We start from the raw sequence: 20,997 nt of genomic DNA on the forward strand, positions 1-20,997 counted from the left end.
TACTACTAATGACTGTAAAACAATGTTTAATTTTAACTAATCTACTCTTACCTTACTTCTTCCACATTGTACTCTAAATTAGCCAAATGTTTAACTTCTCTAAACTTGCAGTGCTTTTTCCTTCTGCCCTTGTGCTAAAAACACATGTGATTCCTTATTCCTCTGGATTCATATACACCTTTTTCCTTAAGAATATTACACTGTCACTGTATCTTTAGTTACCCATATCCTCCATGAGATCATAAGCTTGATAAAGTCACAGACTTGTGTTCCAGCTGCATCATCTAGCAGAGCGCATGGGATGTTGAAGATGGCCATATTTATTGAATGATTAGTGTAATCATTAGAATAAATTTGTGAGATTTTTCAAGAAATTTTTCCAGTTGAAAATTCTTTTTTAAATCCTGAAAGCAGTTCTTAGTTGTTCTATATTGACAATTATAGAGAAGTTATCCACAAAATGAAAAGATGGGAGAGAAGATTTCATAACTGACATGCAACAAGTATAAAATATTTAAAGGTAATTTCAGCCTGTATACACTTGTTATATGTTTATATTTAATATATCAATTATATATTAATATACAAATAACATATAATTCTACTACATAAAACTAAGTGCTCACAAATATTAAATATCCTGGCAAAAATATTATATTTGGCTAATTTCATACTACATTTATAAATATTGGATAAAAAATAGGAAAATAATTCAAAACTTTATCTAGATCAGTCTTTTCAATACTCAAATGACAGTGCAAAATACAAATTTTCAGTCTCATTTGCTACAGAATAAGGAATCTAGTTATCAGATGCACCTATATAAAATTTCAATTTTATATTTATATTATGTTCAGCAAACTAAAGCCTGTGAGTCAAATTTGCCCCATCACCTGTTTTTGTATATAAAGTTTCATTAGAATACAGTGACACACAATCATTTACATATTGTCTATCCCTGCTTTCATACTACAATGTTAGAGATAAGTGGCCTACAAAGCCTAACATATTTTACTATCTGGGCCTTTACATAAGAAGTTTGCCTACCCCCAATTTATATCCTGTTATACTTTATTCAATATGAAACAAAGTGCCACCTACCCTGCAAGTGCAGTCACTATATAGTTATATTCTGCACAGTTTAGGCCATTGCAAATTGATTTAATGAAGACAAAATACCAAGGAGTTGGTTTAAAGCAACTGAAAGAACACTGTTACAAATGAAGAATGCACAAGAAAAGATTTTAAGAAAACTCTTGTTTTAAGCATCATGGTTTTGATATTGTGCAGATGTCAAATTACCATGAGGAAGAACTACAAAAGGAAACATTTTATTTTAGAAGTTTTTTATGTAAATGACAATTTACTACTACCTAATATAGAAACTAGGAGCAGGGATCATAAGATCCTTTCCTTAATATATATACACAGTGAGAAAAAGAAATGATAGAAGCACAACTTAACTTGCTTCAAGGAACTAGAAAAAGAAGAATAAAGTAGAAAAAGAAGAATAAACTAAGCCCAAAGTTAGTAGAAGAAGGAAGGAAATAACAAACACCATGGCAGAAATAAACAAAAATGAGACTAAAAAGAGAATAGCAAAGATCAATGAAAGTAAGAATTGGATTTTTGAAAAGATAAACAAAGTAGACAAGCCTTTAGCTATGCTTACCAAGAAAAAAAAAAAAGACTCAAATAAATAAAATTAAAAATGAAAGGGGAGACATTACAACTGATACCACACAAATACAAAGGACTGTAAGAGACTACTATGAACAATTATACACCAACAAATTGGACAACCTAGAAGAATGAATAAATTCCTACAAACATATAATCTACCAAGGTTAAATCATGAAGATATAGAAAATCTGAACAGACCAACTACTAGGTGACTGGTCCCAAAAACCTCCCAACAAAGAAAACCCCAGGACATATGACTTCACTGGTGAATTCTACCACACATTTAAAGAAGAATTAATAACCAATTCTTCCAAACTCTTGTAAAAACAGAAGAGGAGGAAACAGCTCCAAGCTCATTTTACAAAGCCAGCATTACCCTATACCAAAATCAGACAAGGGCACTACAAGAAAAGAAAAATTACAGGGCAATATCCCTGATGAACAGAGATCCAGAAGTCCTCAACAAAATATTAGCAATAAAAAGATCACATAACATGATCAAATGTGATTTATTGCAGGGATGCAAGGAAGGCTCAACATCCCCAAAACAATCAATGATACACCACGTTAACAAAGTGAGGATAAAAATCATGATTATCTCAATAGATGCAGAAAAAAACATTTGACAAAATTCAACATCCATTCACAATAAAAACTCTCAAAATGGGTACAGAGGGAATGTACATCAACATTATAAAGGCCACATATGACAAGCCCACAGCTAACGTTATACTCAATGGTGAAAAGCTGAAAGCTTTCACTCTAAGATCACGAACAAGATAAGGATGGCCACTCTTGCCACTTTTATTCAACACAGTACTGAAAGTCCTAGACAGAGCAACTAGGCAAGAAAAAGAAATAAAAGGCATCCAAATCAGAAAGGAAGAAGTAAAACTGTCACTATTTGCAGATGACATGTTATTATACACAGAAAACCCTAGAGACTGCACCACAACTGATAGAACTAATAAACAAATTCAGTAAATTTGCAGGATACAAATTCAATATACAAAATTCAGTTCTTTTTTGATACACTAACAATAAACTTCCAGAAAGAGAAATTAAGATAATTCTATTTATAATTGCATCAAAAAGAATAAAATATCTAGGAATAAACTTAACCAAGGAGGTGAAAGATCTGTATACTGAAAACTGTAAGGCACAGTTGATGAAAGAAACTGAAGAAGACACAAATAAATGGAAAAATATTCCATCCTCATGGACTGGAAGAATTAATATTGTTAAAATGCCCATACCACCCAAAGCAATCTACAGATTCAACGCAATGCAATCCCTATCAAAATTCCAATGGCATTTTTCAGAGAAATAGAACAAACAATCCTAAAATTTGTGTAGAACCACAAAACAGACAAAGAGTCAAGCAATCTTGAGAAAGAAGAACAAAGCTGGGGGCACCACACTTACTGATTTCAAACTATATTACAAAGCTACAGCAATTAAAGTGGTATGGTGTTGGCATAAAAACAGAGACATAGATCAATGGAAGAGAACAGAGAATCCAGAAATAAACTCATGCATATATGGTCAATTAATTTACCAAAAGGCGCCAAGAATATTCAATGGGAAAATGATAGTCACTTCATTAAATTGTGTTGGAAAAACTGGACAGCCACATGCAAAAAAATGAAACTGGACAGCTATCTTACACCATACACAAAAATCAACTCAAAATTGATTAAAGACTTGAATGTAAGACCCAAAACAATGAAATTCCTAGAAGAAAACATAGGCGGTAAGCTCCTTGACATTGGTCCTGGCAATTATTTTTACCAAAAGCAAGACAACAAAAGCAAAAATAAACAAATGGGACTACATCAAACTAAAAAGCTTTTGCATAGCAAAGGAAACCATCAACAAAACAAGAAGGCAACCTACTGAATAGGAGAAAATATTTGCAAATCCAATGTCTGATAAGGGGCTAATATCTAAAACATATGAAGAACTCATACAACTCAATACGGAAAGTAACCAAACAATCCAATTAAAAAATGGGCAGAGGATCTGAACAGACATTTTTCCAAAGAAGACATACAGATGGCCAACAAGTATATGAAAAGGTGCTCAATATCACTAATCATGAGGGAAATGAAAATCAAAACCATGAGATATCACCTCACACCTGTTAGAATGGTTATTATGAAAATGACAACAAATAAGTGTTGATGAGAATGTGGAAAAAAGGGAACGCTTATGTACTGCTGGTGGGAATGTTAATGGGTACAGCTATTATGGAAAACAGTATGGAGGTTCCTTAAAAAATTAAAAATAGAACTACCATATGACTGGGCAATTCTACTTTTGGTTATATATCTGAAGGAAATGGAACCATTATCTCAAAGATATCTGCACTTCCATTTTCACTGTAGCAGTATTTATAACAGCCAAGACATGGGGAAAAAACCTAAGTTGTTTAGCTCATTGATGGGTGAATAAAGAAAATGTGGCGTATAGACACAATGGGATATTACTCAACCAAAAAAAGAAGTTAATCCTGCCATTTGCAACAACATGGATGGACTCTGATGGCATTATGCTAAGATAGATAAATAAGTTAGAGAGAGAAAGACAAATACTGTATGATCTCACTTATACGTAGAATCTAACAATAACAGAATTCACAGAAGCAAAGAACAGATTGATCTTTGCAATCTGTAGGAGGTGGATGAAATGGGTAAAGAGAGTCAAAAGGTAAAAACTTCCAGTTATAAGATAAATAAGTTCTGGGAATGCAATGTACAGCATGAGATGATGGATGTTAACTAAACTTACTGTGGTAATCATTTCACAATAAATACATATAGTCAGCCCTTCATATCTGCGGATGGGGAACCTGCGGATACAAAGAGTCGACTGTATGATACCATTTTATATAGGGACCTGAAAGCATCTGTGAGGGGTCCTGGAACCAACTCCCTGTGGATACCGAGAGATGACTGTATATCAAATCATTATTTTATATACCTTAAACTAAAACAATGTTATATGTTAATTTTATCTCAATAAAACTGGAATGAAATAAATGATGGCAGCAATGTTTTCAGATATACACTGAATATAAAGTATGTATACACAAGTGAGACTTATATTAAAAAATTACTTCATTAGATAAATTCAATTAAAAATGGGATAACTGGGGCTTCCCTGGTGGTGCAGTGGTTGAGAGTCCGCCTGCCGATGCAGGGGACACAGGTTCGTGCCCTGGTCCGGGAAGATCCCACATGCCGTGGAGTGGCTGGGCCCGTGAGCCGTGGCCGCTGAGCCTGCGCGTCCGGAGCCTGTGCTCCGCACCGGGAAAGGCCACAACAGTGAGAGGCCCGCGTAACGAAAAAAAAAAAAAAAAAAAAAAAAAGGGATGACTGCATTTCTTTATATAAAAAAACTAGACAAATTTTAGCTCTGACTATAAGATTCACTTTGGTCTTCATAACTGCACAAAGTAGGAAAAAAAATTGGTTTCTCTATTTTAAAAGTGAATGAACTTTGAATCAGAGCTTTGAAAGGCTATGATTTGTTGAAGGCTCTGATTCCAGGGCTCTTTGAACTACAATGTATAATGCGCTTAACGGAGAATTGTCAAAAGTTAGCACGTCAGTAGTCAAAGAATGCTATTTTTTTGTAGGTGCAGAAGAGGATCCATATTTTAAAATTCATATTATATTGTATCATATTATATCATAGTATGGTACAGCATATACTGTTAACTATAAAATATATATTACTCTAACATACTGAATTCTTAAAAAAACTACTGAAAACCTCCCCATACGAGAACTGGATACAGATATTAAGATAATGAATACCTACTTGATATACTATAATACATTATAATATGTATTATAACATACTATATTATACTATATCAATAATATTAAAATATATTAACTAATATAATACTATGATATACATACAATGTTACAGTTATCAAGTAGGTATTCATTATCTTAAAATCTGTATCACGCTCTTGTAGGGGTGGGTTTCAAAAACATTTTTTAGAATGAGAGAATTCAGTATGTTGGAGTAATTTGTATTTCTTCATAAACAGTAGCGGGTTCTCTTAGAATTAATCATTTGTTTTCTCTCACCCTTCAACCATGTATCTATTTCTACAGATAAGAAAACCTTACAGAAGCTATGACTTAGCTGGCCTGAGATAATGAATGGGAAGGAAAGAGAACACTGCTAGCAAACTTTAATACATTTAATTTTTATGAAAAAATTCTACTTAATGAATCTCTTTAAATCAATATTTATATCAATTATCTACTAAGTAATATTTGAACCAGAGAAATTCTATAAATAGAAATCATGAACAAAATTTTTCAAAGTATTGCTCTAAAATCACAACAGTCAAGTGTGTATTATGTCAACTTCTGTAATAAATACTCTCCAAAAACTTCCTGAAGATATAACTAATGATAAAGTCTTTATGGAAACTAAAACTAAAAGTTTTATTTTTTTAGAAAAGTATTTTATATATTGTTCAAATGAGCCAAAGTAAATTTCTACTGTAGCATAATTAAGGATTTTGAATATTATAATCATAACTACTTTACTGAGGATTTCTCAATTTAGGAATTCATAAACTATGCCAAAAATTCACTCTCAGAAACAGTACTTTCTCTCAGACTTATGAAGCCTAGAGTCCTAAACGCAATCCAATGCTACATAAAATATGAATGCTACATAAAAGGCAAAAACTAATTTTAGTGATCAACATTTTCCTACAGTAGTAACTGAGGTGAAATAACTGCCTCTAATAATGACTGCAATCATTAACTAATCAAATGAGCACTATATTTTAAACACTATTGACTATTAGAGCTGTTAGATAACTTTTTAGTTTAAAGGCCATGATCTCAAATAACAGATGGTATGTTATATTCTTGAAAGCAGTAAGTGCAAATGATGGAAAACAATACACTATTAAGAAGTAAGTAAGGGGAGGAAGAAGAAAAAGTGATTTCCTTGGATATAAAGCTTAGGTATTTTGAGACACTCAGGAACTGTAAAAAACCGAAATCAAATTGTTATGGTGTGTAATTACAAATAATACACTGTTAGCAACACATACTGCAAATTAGTTAATGATCATGCCCAGACTTAAAGATGGTATAAATTTATATTTTAATTTGGAGACATACTGTACATTAGGGTATATTAGGATAATATTTTAAGCAAAAATATTTTAACCATAAAGACATTATTTTTGCATTTAATATACTGCTTGAAGTATATTTTAATAGATAGAAGATATTTTTTTTAATTTAAAGTTTTTACAAAGGTTATGTTGGTTCTCCACTCCCATCTCCCCTTGGCAAGGAAGAAACAAGGTGATGGTAAAAAGACTGGGAAGATAACAGCCCCAGGAAATCAGAACAGAACGGATTCTGAGCCAATCTTGTAACAGCTATAGAGCAAAATAAAGGTAAAGAATAAATTAAACAGACATGAATATGAGTAGGTCTCCTTTGGAGCTTAACAAAAACTAGTAGTTGACAGGGTGGAAAGAGGTATTACAAAGTTCAGGGAACAGCTGAAAATTATGTAGCTTTTGAGCTAGGATCTACAGGTGGGAACATAAAAGATAAATATACAATTTTAATCTGCACACAGAAGCCTCTTCTAACATGGTAGCAATACATCTATTCATTCAACAGGCATTTAGTATGCTCTTTTTTTTTTTGCGGTATGCGGGCCTCTCACTGTCGTGGCCTCTCCCGTTGCGGAGCACAGGCTCCGGACGCCCAGGCTCAGCGGCCATGGCTCATGGGCCCAGCCACTCCGCAGCATGTGGGATCTTCCCGGACTGGGGCACGAACCCATGTCCCCTGCATCGGCAGGCAGACTCTCAACCACTGAGCCACCAGGGAAGCCCAATATGCTCTTTTTATGTGCTAGGTATTATGCTAGGTACTAGGGCGTACACAGATCCCCACAGAAATACAATTAAATGTAACAATGTCACTTTACATTTAATAAGTTCACACAACAGACAAAAATAAGTAACCTATACTGGGAGTCATAAACCTATACCCCTACCATTCAAAATTTACCAGCTTAAAGCATATTCAAGGAATTTAAAATTACCCTAAAGGATGGCTATTTTAAATATGGGTATCAGATGAAATTTTATGGCTCTTCCAAGAAAGGAAAACCTACCAAGAATTCTGGCCCTAAGGATCAACAAAAAAGTATCCCAGCAATATTCAGTTTTTACTTAGAAAACACCAATATGTCAGAATATGCGATTTTCTGTGACTCTCCGAAGAAAATACCAAGTAATGTGTACTACAAAGGGTCAGTAATCCACAACTGGCCTTCCTATGCATGTAATTTAAAAAGTCCACAATTATATACCTCTGCTATTGTTAACTTAGTAGCAGAGATCTAAAATAAAACCAAAATTAGCACATTGCTGAAAAGCAGATATTAATTCTGTGGTATAAATAAAGCCAAAAAGATATCTACATGGGATCCTGAAATGAACCTAAGCATTGATGAAAAGGTTCACTTAATATAGTTGCATATATATTGATATATATGTGTGTATATACATACACGCACATGCATACACACAAACACCATACTCTAACAGGCAGACACACCCAGATTAGTTACTCACTAACATCAACATATCAAGTATATACATTTGTGTTAAAAGGTATACTTAGGGAAAACACTGGATTAGTACTAAAAACTTTGTATTCACAAGCAATGAAATTACATGTGGAAAAAAACAGAAGAAATAATACAGCAGTTACTAATTAGGAGCTATATTCATTTCTTGATATTCAGCTATAAGGATTCTTTGTTAGAATAGAGCTTAGAAAAGCAAGGCTGGCATAAATAAGCTGACAGAGGGCAGGGGAGAAAAAGATGGTCTAGATCAAGGGGACAAGAGGGTACCACTTTCCATCTTTCCATCTGACTCTTCTACAGTTGTATAACTTATACTCTTTAGTTTATATATATAAGCTACTTCCAAACTTTCAGTGAAAATTAATAAAGACAATCTTTATCCAAAAGACAACAATTCTAGTGCAAGCCACTACATTCTAACAAGCTCTTTTACCTAAATGATTCTGAAAAGATGCATTCAAGTTAAATACTAAAGACTATTAATTAAAGGTAAAATCTTAATTTTTATAGATCTGACAGCCATAATTTAAAATCTGAAAGCTTCACTAAAATAGTACAAATATTAGTGATTCAGAGGCAATCTTTTTTCATTTTTGAAAGACAAAACCAAATAAATTAACAGTGAGAAAGTAAACGTTTGAGAAGACAAGAATAAAAACAGATTAGTCGTGACACGTTATTTATTCGAATACAGTTCTTAGTAGTAATACTATGTTTTCAACGAGCTTTTGTTGATAGAGAAGGTACAACGGCATTTTACAAAACTAATAACCAATACACCTTCTGTATCTCCTAATACATTAAGTGCAGTTACACAACTTTCTGTGATGATGCAAATGTTCTCTCTCTGCGTTAATAAGGTAAACACTTGTCACATGTTGCTACTGAAAATATAAATTTTAAATTGTATATAGTTTAAACTTAATAGCCTAAAGAGGCTAGTGACTGTCATATTGGACATCACAACTCTAGAGTTTCATGTATTTGTTAATAAGTATAAATCTAAGTTCTTAATGAACTTCTTTCACAGAATGTGAATTTAAAAGTCAAATAAACTATCACCTCTGTTGCCTTAAAAACTATATCCCAATCTATTTATATTGCACGGGCTAAACAGGTCTTACCACACAGCATCATTAAATTTTATATATACATATATAAAAAAAGAGTATACAAAGGAACACAAAATTATATTTTCTATACAAACTGCCACTGTATTCTCAGCACTTAAGACTTTTTTTTCCCTCCTGGAAACAATACTATTTATATAATCAGAGAATTTAACTCAGAACCATGAAGAAAAAACCCACAAAAAACCCCCAAACCAAACCAAAACAAACCCAAACAAATAAAAATACCAAAAAACCTTTAAAACTGATGATTTAACCCAATTTAAGAGGTAACTACCATCCCCTATTACTCTTCCATAGAAAAGGGTAAAACTACATATTTAAAAAAATAAAACATTCATAACTAATCACCTCCTCCACAAAAAGATGAAATAACATTTTATATAACTTTCTAAACTATATACATTCAAACTATTCATCAGTAATTAACTCAGAGACAGATCTGTGAGAAAACAATATTAAGAGACACTTAATATTCTTAAAAGAATTTATAATATTGAGTTTTTTATACCACATAGCTTTACTGAGACTTTAGAAATTAAAACTCAGTCAATTTATTACCTCATTATAGAGAATGGATTCTCTCTACAGTCAAAATAACTTTTAAAAAAGTTGTTAAATACATCTATTTCAGTCATCCATTCGAATCATTCACTTGGTTATTAGCAAGCAACTTTCAAAAATACTGAGATAATTAAACAGCAAAAGGAACTCTTCTCTGTGAACCAACAGTAAAAATCATGACTACGGTGAGTAGTAGGGGTGGGAGAAAAAGAATTTTCAATGAGAACTTTTTATCTATATTACTGCAAATAATTTCACTGTTGTTTTATATTGTTCTTTCCATGCAGTAGTGTTTCAATTTTTGTAAATTTCCATTTTTTTTTTTATCCATAGTAACCCTAAAACTTAAAAGAAAACTCACTAGAACACAGATGACATCAGAGTAAGTATTCTTACCTTTATTTGACTTTGATGGTTTATTCTTGATAGGTTTAAGGGAACTTCTTGATTTATCCTCTCTATCTTTAATAAGTTTCTGAACATCATCCAAAGACAGTTTTTGCAGGACTACTACAGGCTTAGCTCCTTTATTTAGGTCTTCAACTAATCCCATTTTTTCTACTTTGTCTTTCTGCTCTCCTTTCATTTCCATTTTCTTTGTCTCCTGAGTAATATTGCCATCTTTATCCCTCTTGATTTTTGGAATGACAAAATTTTTCAATGCACCAGACCTGCCCCCCAACAAATAACTTGGAAATTCTGCCTTATTGTCAGGGTGTGTTTTATTACTGTCTACTTTACTCTTGTTACCCTCTGTCCTTTTGTCATCTTTACTATTTGGTGATTTAAAACCAGGCTTATCAGGTCTTGATTTATTAGAATCTCCTTGTTTAACACGAGGACTGTCAGGTCTTGCTTTCTGCTCCCCAGAAGATGGTCTTTCCCGTGAGTCCCCTGATTCATGTCTGTGTTTTCTTTCTATTTTATCAGATTTTGAACCATCAGATTTAATGCCATGTTCATTTCTACTAGAGGATCTCAATGTTTCTGGTCTTCGAACTCTAGATTGATCCCCCCGATGTCGTTCAGATTCACTCCTGTCATCTGACTTTTGTTTACTATCATGGTCACGTCTTAGTGACTCAGAAATAGATCGCCCATCAGGTCTCTGCTTTAAGGCTTCAGCTCTTTCTGATTTTAACCGAGGTGAATCAGATTTAATGTCCGGTTTATGTTTAGACACTTCAGGTTTTTTCTCTGTTGATGGCTTTCCAGAATCCCTCCTATTTTCATGCCTATGTTTTGGTGTTTCAGGCCGACCTTCAGTTTTTTGCTTTGGAGTTTCAGGTCGGCCCTCACCTTTCTGCTTTGGAGTTTCAGGCCGTCCATCACCCTTTTGTTTTGGGGTTTCAGGATGCCCATCACTCTTTTGTTTTGGAGTTTCAGGTCGGCTTTCACCCTTTTGCTTTGGGGTTTCGGGTCTTGACTTTGTTGTTTCTGATCTGCCATTATTTTGTTTGTTGTCATTTAACTTTGTGTCAGACACTCTGTTTTCATTCTGTTTAGGCTCGGCTGTGGTGCTCTCATTTTGTCTGGATTCGATCATTCTGCTCTCATTCTGTTTAGGTTCTTCTGTTTGTACCTCAATTTTAGTTTCTATCTTACTTTCACTAGATTTTGTCTCTACCAATCTGTTTTCATTTGGTTTAGACTCTGCCAATCTACTTTCGTTTTGTTTCACTTCACTCTTTAAAAGCTCAGGATCAGACTTTTTTTTAGGAGTCTCAGGATGGTTTTCTGGTGTAGATTTAAGATTTCCAATAATATCTTCCTGAAGAACAGAAATAGGTGCATCATTACATTGTTTGATTTCTTCAGGCTTTTTCATGGAGTCTGAATCCTGAGTTACAGAGGCCTGAGAGTCCACTCTTCCTGCCTGATGAAGATCAATGCTAACCATTAATGCTGGCCTTGACCCATTTCCCGTAGAACCCGTCTCCTGAGAAGCTGGTCTATTACCTCCTGTAGCACCCCCAGCCTCCTGTGGGTAAGAATCTTGTTTTCTTTTTTTCAAAGGCTTATCTGAAATTCAAAGATAAATATTCAGTATCAGTAATAGACATATATTCTTATCTTGTTAAAAACCATATGGACTTTGACTATTTTTTAAAGTCACATTTTAAAAAAATGTGGTGAATGCAAATGTCAATACACATATATAAAATAGTAGGCACGAATGGCATAATACTTTTAAACCAAGGTTTGAGGAAATATTCATGCTTGCTGTACCTCAATAAATATTAGCGAGTATAGTATAAAGATCATTTAAACTGCTAACTGAATAAAAACTACAAAGAGCCCCAAATCTGCCAACATACAAAACAGGGTGCTTTTGTCACATGTAAGAGAAGTATGGAAAAGAATAAAACTCAAAAGAAAATAGAAATCATGCCACTGGAAAATAGGTAAATGAGGAGAGTAAGAAAAAAAAAAAGAATTTAATAGTTTGTTATTAACCTTTGATCCAGGATTCAAATTCTTCAAGGTGTCAACAGCACAAATGGAATTTAAAAGCTAACACACAGTTAGAAGTATCTTTAGACAAGGAAACATAATTATAAAAATGAGAAGCATATAATAAGAACTTTTTAGATAAACGCTATCTTTCTTAAGCAACTTCAACTGAAGAAAAATGCTTCAGCTCTTCAACATAAAGTTCTAGGGGTCTATATACTGGCTTAATAAGAAATTATTTACAGTATTTATGTGCAATTTAAAGACAAAAATACACACAAACACAAATCTACCACTATAATAAAATGTCATGGTATTTTTAACAGCTATGTATTTCTGTGCATGATTCCACTTGACTCAAGAGGCTCCTAGGTCATTTTCTATAAACTGAATTTCCAATTAGGTCTTGGGAATCATAAATGATATATAACTATAACATTATGGCACCCTGAGACTTTGCCTGCTTTAATGATACTTGAATTGCCTGGCTGTTTTAAAAGTTATTTTTAATCTTTTTTATTATTCAGGAGAATCTTTAGATTCTCTTATACTATTCATTAATGTGATACAGTATCACTTAAGGAAAAGATCACAAGGTGAAAAGTCAAAATGACCACTAAAAACAGCCCCTTAATATTAGGGAACCAAGTTCTGAAAAAAATGTTTTTAATAGTAATGATGCTTTTATACACCAAAGTTTCATCATTTTGTTTTGAAAGTGAGAAGTAGCAGTCCCTTACAGCTTACAATCTAATCAAATGTTACTAAAATTTACTTCAGATATTTGCCAGTAATTATTTGAAGAACTAAGCCATTCTGCTTTTTCAGTAATTCCGAAGTCAAATCTATCATCACATATACTCCACTTGCAAAATAACTACACGATGATAATAATAAAGTATATTATCATTAAACTGTTTTCCCTAGTTAAAACTAACCTGGTAAGAACTTATATGAAGCTTTCTGCAGCAATACCTAAGAAAAAAGCACTCAGGATACTAATTTATAGAATTTTGCTTTTGAATGTTCTGCCACACAAAATCATCTTTATATCTTGCCAATGGGCACACCAAATAATTATTACCTCAAAAACAGGATGCTTGTAATCTTATACTTATCCCTTAAACTTTTATAAGCATTTAGAAAAAAATTTTAAGGATCTAGAAATTTAAATAGTATAATCTAAGATTTTTATATTTTTCAATGAAATATGCTTCATGAAAGTCATTAAAATGGTAACCTAAGCATACTTAAGAACTATTAATAACACAGATCTCAGGCATCTGAAGATCTCTCTTAAGAGATCTGTGGCTCATCCTTCTATTAATATGAACAATCTGTCTTTCAGAAGAACATTAAAATAACTTGAAGGCTAAATTTTAAAAGATTACAAAATACTTAATAATTAATAGATCATTAACCTCATTCTAATTTATCTTTCATTATTAAAATGGAAATTTAGCAAAGCATTTAATTTCAAAGAAATTATCACGTTAGATTTAGTTATCTTTATAGATACTATGATTATTTATAATAAAAACATGAAAAGCATTTGCACATGAGTGGTGTATGAAGATTGGGGAAGATCTTATAATTTTCTCTACTATGCATAAAATATTGCTAAATACAAAGTTTTAATTTTTCAACTATTGAAAGGTACTACACCTCTTCTGTAAAACCTGGAAAAATTCCATTACTGCTGCAAGGACTCTTGGATATGTTAAGAGCACGCAGGTTCTGGTTCACTTCATCTGATTCAGTTCCACCATGAACTTATTCCTGTGAAGTGGCTCTGAATCTGCACAGGCCACTTTTGTCTATTCACTTTTGTTATCAGTCTTCATTATATAATAATCTTCACCTAATGATGGAAAGCCATCTCTATGAAGAATAATTTTAATATTTGGGACACTATTACCTGTAAGCCCTCTAAAGCACTGGGAACCATAAAATTAGCTATCAAAATACAGGTGTTCCTGAAGAAAATGCATACAAAAAGATATAATTTTAAGACCAACAACACTTGTCATCTTGATGCTGGTATTTTGAAAATAATATCTGGCCCTTAAAGGAATTGTGAACTCAATTGTGCTTGTACGAAACAAACTATATCACTTGCCTAAATCTACAAGTGATAAATGAAAACACTTAAAGCAAAAAGCAGAACAACTGTACACACAATAGCCAATTATAAAAAATGAAAAAGTCCCATCCCTAAACCACAGTACAGGCTAAGTGACTAACTGTTCTATTCCTGTCCCAAATCCCAGTCTCTTATTCCAAATGACAATAGATAATAATTTACTTCTAATCAGGGTTACAGTGCAAGAATATTTTAACATCATAAAAAACATTAGTGAAGCTAGACCATTCCTTATACTTGCTAACATGGAAAGTGGACCTTGGGAAAAGATGAAACAGGCAAAGATGAACAAAGACACCCCCTCTTAAACAAGAGAAAGCAGGAATTTTCAGCACATGGAGATATTAATGTCTATGACAGCTCATCCCAGAAGCAAAGAAAAAGAGCCTTTTGAAATTAATTTATGTAATTACAGATGTTAAAAGTTTGAGCAAAAGACTAAGAAGAAGGTCCTTTAGGAATATTATAAAATATCAGGTTGCACAGAATTAACCTATCAGTGTATATAAATCTCTCCAAAGAAGAGAGAACAGGCCAAAGGAACATAAATATCTAGCAGCCAGAAAAGTGTCTTCTGTGTGTGGAACAGAGGTGTATTAGGTTATACCACAGCCTATGTAAAATATTTCTAAGAGTATTCTATCTCTTTCCCTGAATTCCATAGTTATCAAAAAACCATGTTTGCCAAACTTTCTAATCTATTTACAAGGTACAGGTTTTTGATTTATGGTCTATTGAGGGGAACGCTTCATTCATTTCTAACAAATGAATTAATGGGAAACAAGCTCAGAACCTAGAGCAGAGCACTCAGTAAAACCATGTATACCACACAAGTAGTCTTGTTTGCTCCTTGCTACCAGCAATAAAATAGTTATAAAAAAGTACTCAGTGCCAAACCTTAGAATACAGTAAATATCAATTTTACAATATACAGTAGTTCTAAAATGTAGTGGTAACTAGTGATAAATTCATTTCAAAGAAGTATTTCATCTCTCAAGGGCCGACTGTAAGACTACCACTTCAGAAAACTTTACTTTTATTTATGACCTCACCTACAAACTTAGAGCAACGTACCAACCTTTTAATCTTTCCAAAATCTCAAGATAACTGCTTATATATAAAACACTATCTCATCATACAATGCAGAAGTTGAATATAAAATGACAAGATACAAATGTTAGTTGGTACCTAAAATTCCAAAGGTTTTCAAATAAAGCTGTCAGAAGGCAATTTAGAGATGACAGCACTAATATGAGGTCGGCCAAATCAGCATAACCAATTTGGAAAAACCATCTAAATCAAACTGAAAATCAGATAGTTCATCTTTTCCCTTAAATCTTTATAGAACCAGATACCTCTGTAAGTCAAATTACATTGTTTCAAAATTGTAAGTCAACTTTGCTCACTCAACTTTTCAATTATCTTTGTTATAGTCACACCATCAGAGATTACAGAGAAAACTGATAATTAAAATTAAAATATACATAACAAGTGTCAGGAAGAACAGTATGATGCTGTTTGTCGATTTTGTTTTAATCTCCCAAAGAGAAGTTAGTAGTCTAAAATAAGTTTGCTAACATGCAATTAGCATTATTTACTATCCTTATTTCCATTCAGTTTTTAAAAGTAAAAACTTTGGTTTTAACAAATATGATACAGTAAAAGTTCAAAAAAGTAAGAAAAAAAGTTCACCATTTCCTCTGCTTCCATTCCTACCAACAATCAGGTGATTAAAAAAAGATTATACTCCTTTTAAAGAATATAATTTTCCAAAACACAGATTAAAACGTCATGCAAAAGTTCAGTTCTCAAGGCAACTAATATTTCTTGGTCAAGAAATTACAATTGTATATGTTTTCTGCAAAACTGTCACAGGACTCAGGAATTTTGGAAAGGTTAATATTATCGAGAGCAGCTGAATAATATTGCTCTCTTCATTTGACATGCATATACTTTTATAAGAGGTTAGAGGAAGAGATATATATTGGAACCCATAGAGTTATTTCCTAAATCCCACACTATTAAGCAAAGAGAAAAAGGGCAAGCAACACTTTATTTCACCTTTAACGTCCATGATTTGCTAGTTAAAAACAAAACAAAAAAAACCAGTTCCCTAGTCAATAAAATGAAGATTTCTAGCAATCTCTTTATTTGCATCTACCCGTGATTTACGCACTTAGCAAACACTGTAGTACAACAATTACCAAATACAGTCTGTTTTTCCAGTAACATTAAAAAGAGACAAATGATAGACAGGAAACATAATATGAATCTTCAGCATGTTTCTCAGCAGAGGAACACAATTATCTAGAAATGATCCTGTCACATAATGAACAAGATCATAGATAAAAATGAGCTCTAGTCAGCATCAAGAAGTTTTGTTTTATAATGACCAAATAGAAACTCTAAGAACTATAAATCAATCTAGAATAGTTAACTATAAAATTAAATCTTAAAGTATTCTTTGGTTTGAATGTTCAAATATGTATATTGGTCTACTGTAGAGACATCAAATTCATAAATTACTAATTTCAACCACTGATTCATTAGTCTCCCTAAAAATTTAAGAGATTTTATACATAATGTTCACCAAATCAAGAAATTAACAAAATTTGCTTTGATTATAATTTTTTATAAAGCACAAAAAGAAAGCCCATAAACTCATAGAACAGGTGTCTTGAAAATCCATCCTAATACACTAGTCAGACAAAAGAGAACGCTTAACCATAATCACCAACAAAAGATCCCTGATTCTTAAAGTTTGCTATTTCATATTAAAATTCTTTCCTAATTTTTTTAGTTAAAAAAAATTAACATTTATTAAGAGATGACAGAATTAGAAACTAAGTGAAAAATCTAATTGCATAATAAACATACAAACTTTTCTTAAATGTACTGATTCAAAATAATTCTATGGTGGTTAACCTTGTTTTGGTAGAAAATAGGTGAAGATGCAAAATTCTATTAACATAACTTGTGGAAAACACATGTAATATAGAAATGCTAATGTTCATTTTAGTAGACAAGCACAGATAAAATCACTTGGTATATAATAGGTGACAGATGTGTTATATAGAATTACCGTATCTCAGATAGTGGTTTTAGATAAAAAATGAAATTAAGACTTTAACTTCTGAGGGACGAGCGTTTTAGTAATAAAACCATAATTGAGGAGAAACATTAAAAATTATAAAATATGAGAAAAAAAAGAGTTACTTTAAAAAACTTTTTTGACATTATAATTAAATATTTGCCGAGAGCATGAAGTGGTAGTAATGAGACTATTTTACCTTTATCTTGAACTTCTTTTGAAAAGCGCTCCCTTTCAATAGCCGATTCTCTCTCTATTCGCTCAATTTCAGCCAATGCATCCAATTCCACTTCATCATATATAGGTCCCTGTTGTGATACCTGTTGCTGATTCTGTACCACAGAAGTCTGGGGCTGTTTTGTAGCAACTGAAGTGTTCTGCTGTAAAACAGGCACTTGATTTGCTGGAAGGAATGCTGTTTGTTCTTGCTGCGACAAACACTGAGCAGCATTTAGTGGGCGGTTTACATCCTGTGGAGTAATGGGTGTTTTTGAAGTCTGTCCTGGGTACTGCACATTAAAAGGAATATCATTTTCTGAAACATTGCTATTTTCCATACCAGAAAGCATATCCTCTTGCTGGTCCATGTCTGAAGACCTTACTCGAGAAAGTCTTAATGTAAGTTTAGTAGAGTCCTTGGATGGAGAGCTAATGATATCATACATTGCAGCTTTCTCACTCTGGTCTTTTTCATCCTTGCCTAATTTCATTTTCTTTTGCTTCTTTTGTTTTCTTTCTGGAGAATCTAACAAGATGTCTGGTGGAACATCTCGAGGTGATGAGCAAGGTAGAGACTGAGACTGTAGGATTAAAGGTGGTCTTGATCCTAGAAAAACAATTCAACAGGAACGAACAGTTGTGCAAGTTTTACATTTTCAGACAATGTGATAGACATATTAAATAAGTGACAATACAGTACCACTAGAAAAAATGTTAAATTATCTCATCCAAGCTACTTATTTACAGAATATGAAAAGAAAACCTAAAGATGTGTCCCCCATGGTCTTTTAGCTTGCTGGTAGATGATCCAGGTTTGAATTAAATTATGAGTTTTCCATCTTCCAGACCAGTATTATTTCTATTTTTTCACGTAAAAAAACATAAATACTTAGCTTGAAAATGGCAAAGACTTCACTATTTCTAAAGATGCAACACAAATATTTTGGGTATGATAATCTCTATTCTCTCACTTATTATCTAGGAAAACTAATGTGTCAAAGTAAAAATAAGTGTCAAATTACAAAAAAATTTTAAAAATTAATCCTAGGGTGTACACTCATAGGAATACTTAATGGTATAGGAAAAAGGAAGTGGGGAAAATTACAATTATAAGTCTTCACTTACTTAAAAAATTCGTGGTAAAGTATTAATTTATACCTTTATGTGGTCTTCTCTTTCTCCCTCCACTTAACATTATTCACATACTCTCTTCAGCTTGCTAATCCTCCTTTTATTAGAAAAATATGCAGGTCCAGCAAATAAAATATCTTCAGCCCAGATCCCATTAAATTAAACACGATACGATACAAGGAAGTGTTAAAAGCTAATCTAATGGGAAAATTTTTCCTAGTTAACAAGCTGTCAATGAGGAAGAAGTGCCTCAATATGCTTCAGAAATAAAAGTATAATTGTATCTGAATAATATATACATTTCTTTGAATTAATTATAAAAATTTAAAAAGCCCATAGGAAATTATAAAAATCAGTCAAGCTAAAAGTGCTTTATATGGTTGGCCAAAAAATGTTCGTTCGGGTTTTCCATAACATCTTACACATTATAACACGTCATATTGCCTTTTTATTTAAAGTTTATGTGTCACATTATATATATTTTAGAACAAACTTTAAATTCCAACAATTTATTTAAAAATTAAACTCGGCTAATTGAAGATGCATTCAACCTTCAAAACTAGTTGGAAAACAACCTCACAAACAGAAATAGAGGCTTCTGATGACTAATGTGTTCGTGAGGTTAACTGTTCTAAAGTTTTCTTCTCTTTCTATCTAAAGTTATCTATCCACCTAACAATCCATTCATCCATTCACTCATCTAGCCATCCTCAACAGTTAGAGGAAAAATGGTCTGGTTATCTAGAGCAACCAGCTATCCCACTGTTATTCCTCCCTGGCACTCTGATTATTTCTTACTCTGAAATTACTTGTGAGATATGTACCTAACTTTGACACCTAAAGTACAAATAGAGTTACTCTGGAAGTTGTTCTCTCTTTCAGAAGCTGGGTTATTTCTATGTCTGGAAATTCATAGAATTATAGAATTAGAATGGCTCATAAAAGTTCAACTTTCACCTCATGAAGAATTCCCTGATCAAAGAGTTGGAACATAATCTATGAAAAAAATAATCTTTGCAATGAGGCAGACCAGTCCATGTTTTAGACGGCTATAATTAGAATTTGTCACAGATAGATAAAATTTATTATCAGCTATGCTGCAATTAATTAAAAGCTACTTCTTTAAAGTGGATACAATATTCTCTTCCCACAAACTTGGATGACTCCAATTATTAGACCTTAGTTTTAAGTATTTTAAAAAAATAGTTCAAACCTGGACTCAGAATTTTGTGACTCTATAATACACAGAAGACCACACAAGGTTCTTTGGGAATTTGAAGATAAATAAAATAAAATTCACGTCCATAAGATAGTACAGGATAAGTTATTAGAAAAAATAGAAACTAACGGCTTGGGGAAACCAGGGAAGGGTCAATAGAAGATCACCCGTTTAACTTAGAATTTGAAGAATTAATACGATTTTAATAAGCAGAAATGAAAGTAGGTGTAAGAGAGCTAGTGAAGTAATTAACATAGAACAGGCCAGATTTTGATAAATGACTACCTAAGAAGTAAGAGAAGACTTTAAAGATAATTCAGGATTTGGAATAGCATTAAGAGAAACAGGAATGGCAGAAAGAACAGTGAGTACAATTTTGAACATGAATTTGAAATACCAGCTAGATATGAGGAAGTTTTGTCCGGAAATGAAAAATTACAACTTGGGAGACAGGACTGGAAGCAAAAGACATTGATTTGGGGGTCCTGTTCATAAAAGTAACAAACGCTATTACCAAAACTGAGTAAAATAGCCAAGGAAAAAAGTACAATGGAAGATTAAAAATCTAATGATAGAAATCTTGAGAAATGATAGAGCAGAGAAAAGAGCTAATGAAGAAAAAAAAAAATCAATGAAAAAAGCATGAGGAAAATAGGTGGATTCAATACAAAATAAGTTTGGGGGGGAGGGTGAAGATTGGGGA

At 32.7% G+C, this 20,997-nt stretch overlaps 1 protein-coding gene across 1 annotated transcript in view; it reads right to left on the reverse strand.

Annotated features, from left to right (window-relative positions):
* The window catches only part of NIPBL (NIPBL cohesin loading factor), a 195,698-nt gene that overhangs the window by 80,090 nt on the left and 94,611 nt on the right, over positions 1–20,997 (reverse strand). Inside the window, exons 9-10 of the mRNA XM_007447917.1 lie at positions 17,925–18,551; positions 10,434–12,059 (exon numbers count right to left, since the gene is read on the reverse strand). Coding sequence (XP_007447979.1) covers positions 10,434–12,059; positions 17,925–18,551 — 2,253 coding nt within the window. The remainder of the gene's footprint in view (positions 1–10,433; positions 12,060–17,924; positions 18,552–20,997) is intronic.

The sequence above is a fragment of the Lipotes vexillifer genome, unplaced genomic scaffold, assembly GCF_000442215.2.
Source record: "Lipotes vexillifer unplaced genomic scaffold, Lipotes_vexillifer_v1.1 scaffold1706, whole genome shotgun sequence".
NCBI lineage: Eukaryota > Metazoa > Chordata > Mammalia > Artiodactyla > Lipotidae > Lipotes > Lipotes vexillifer.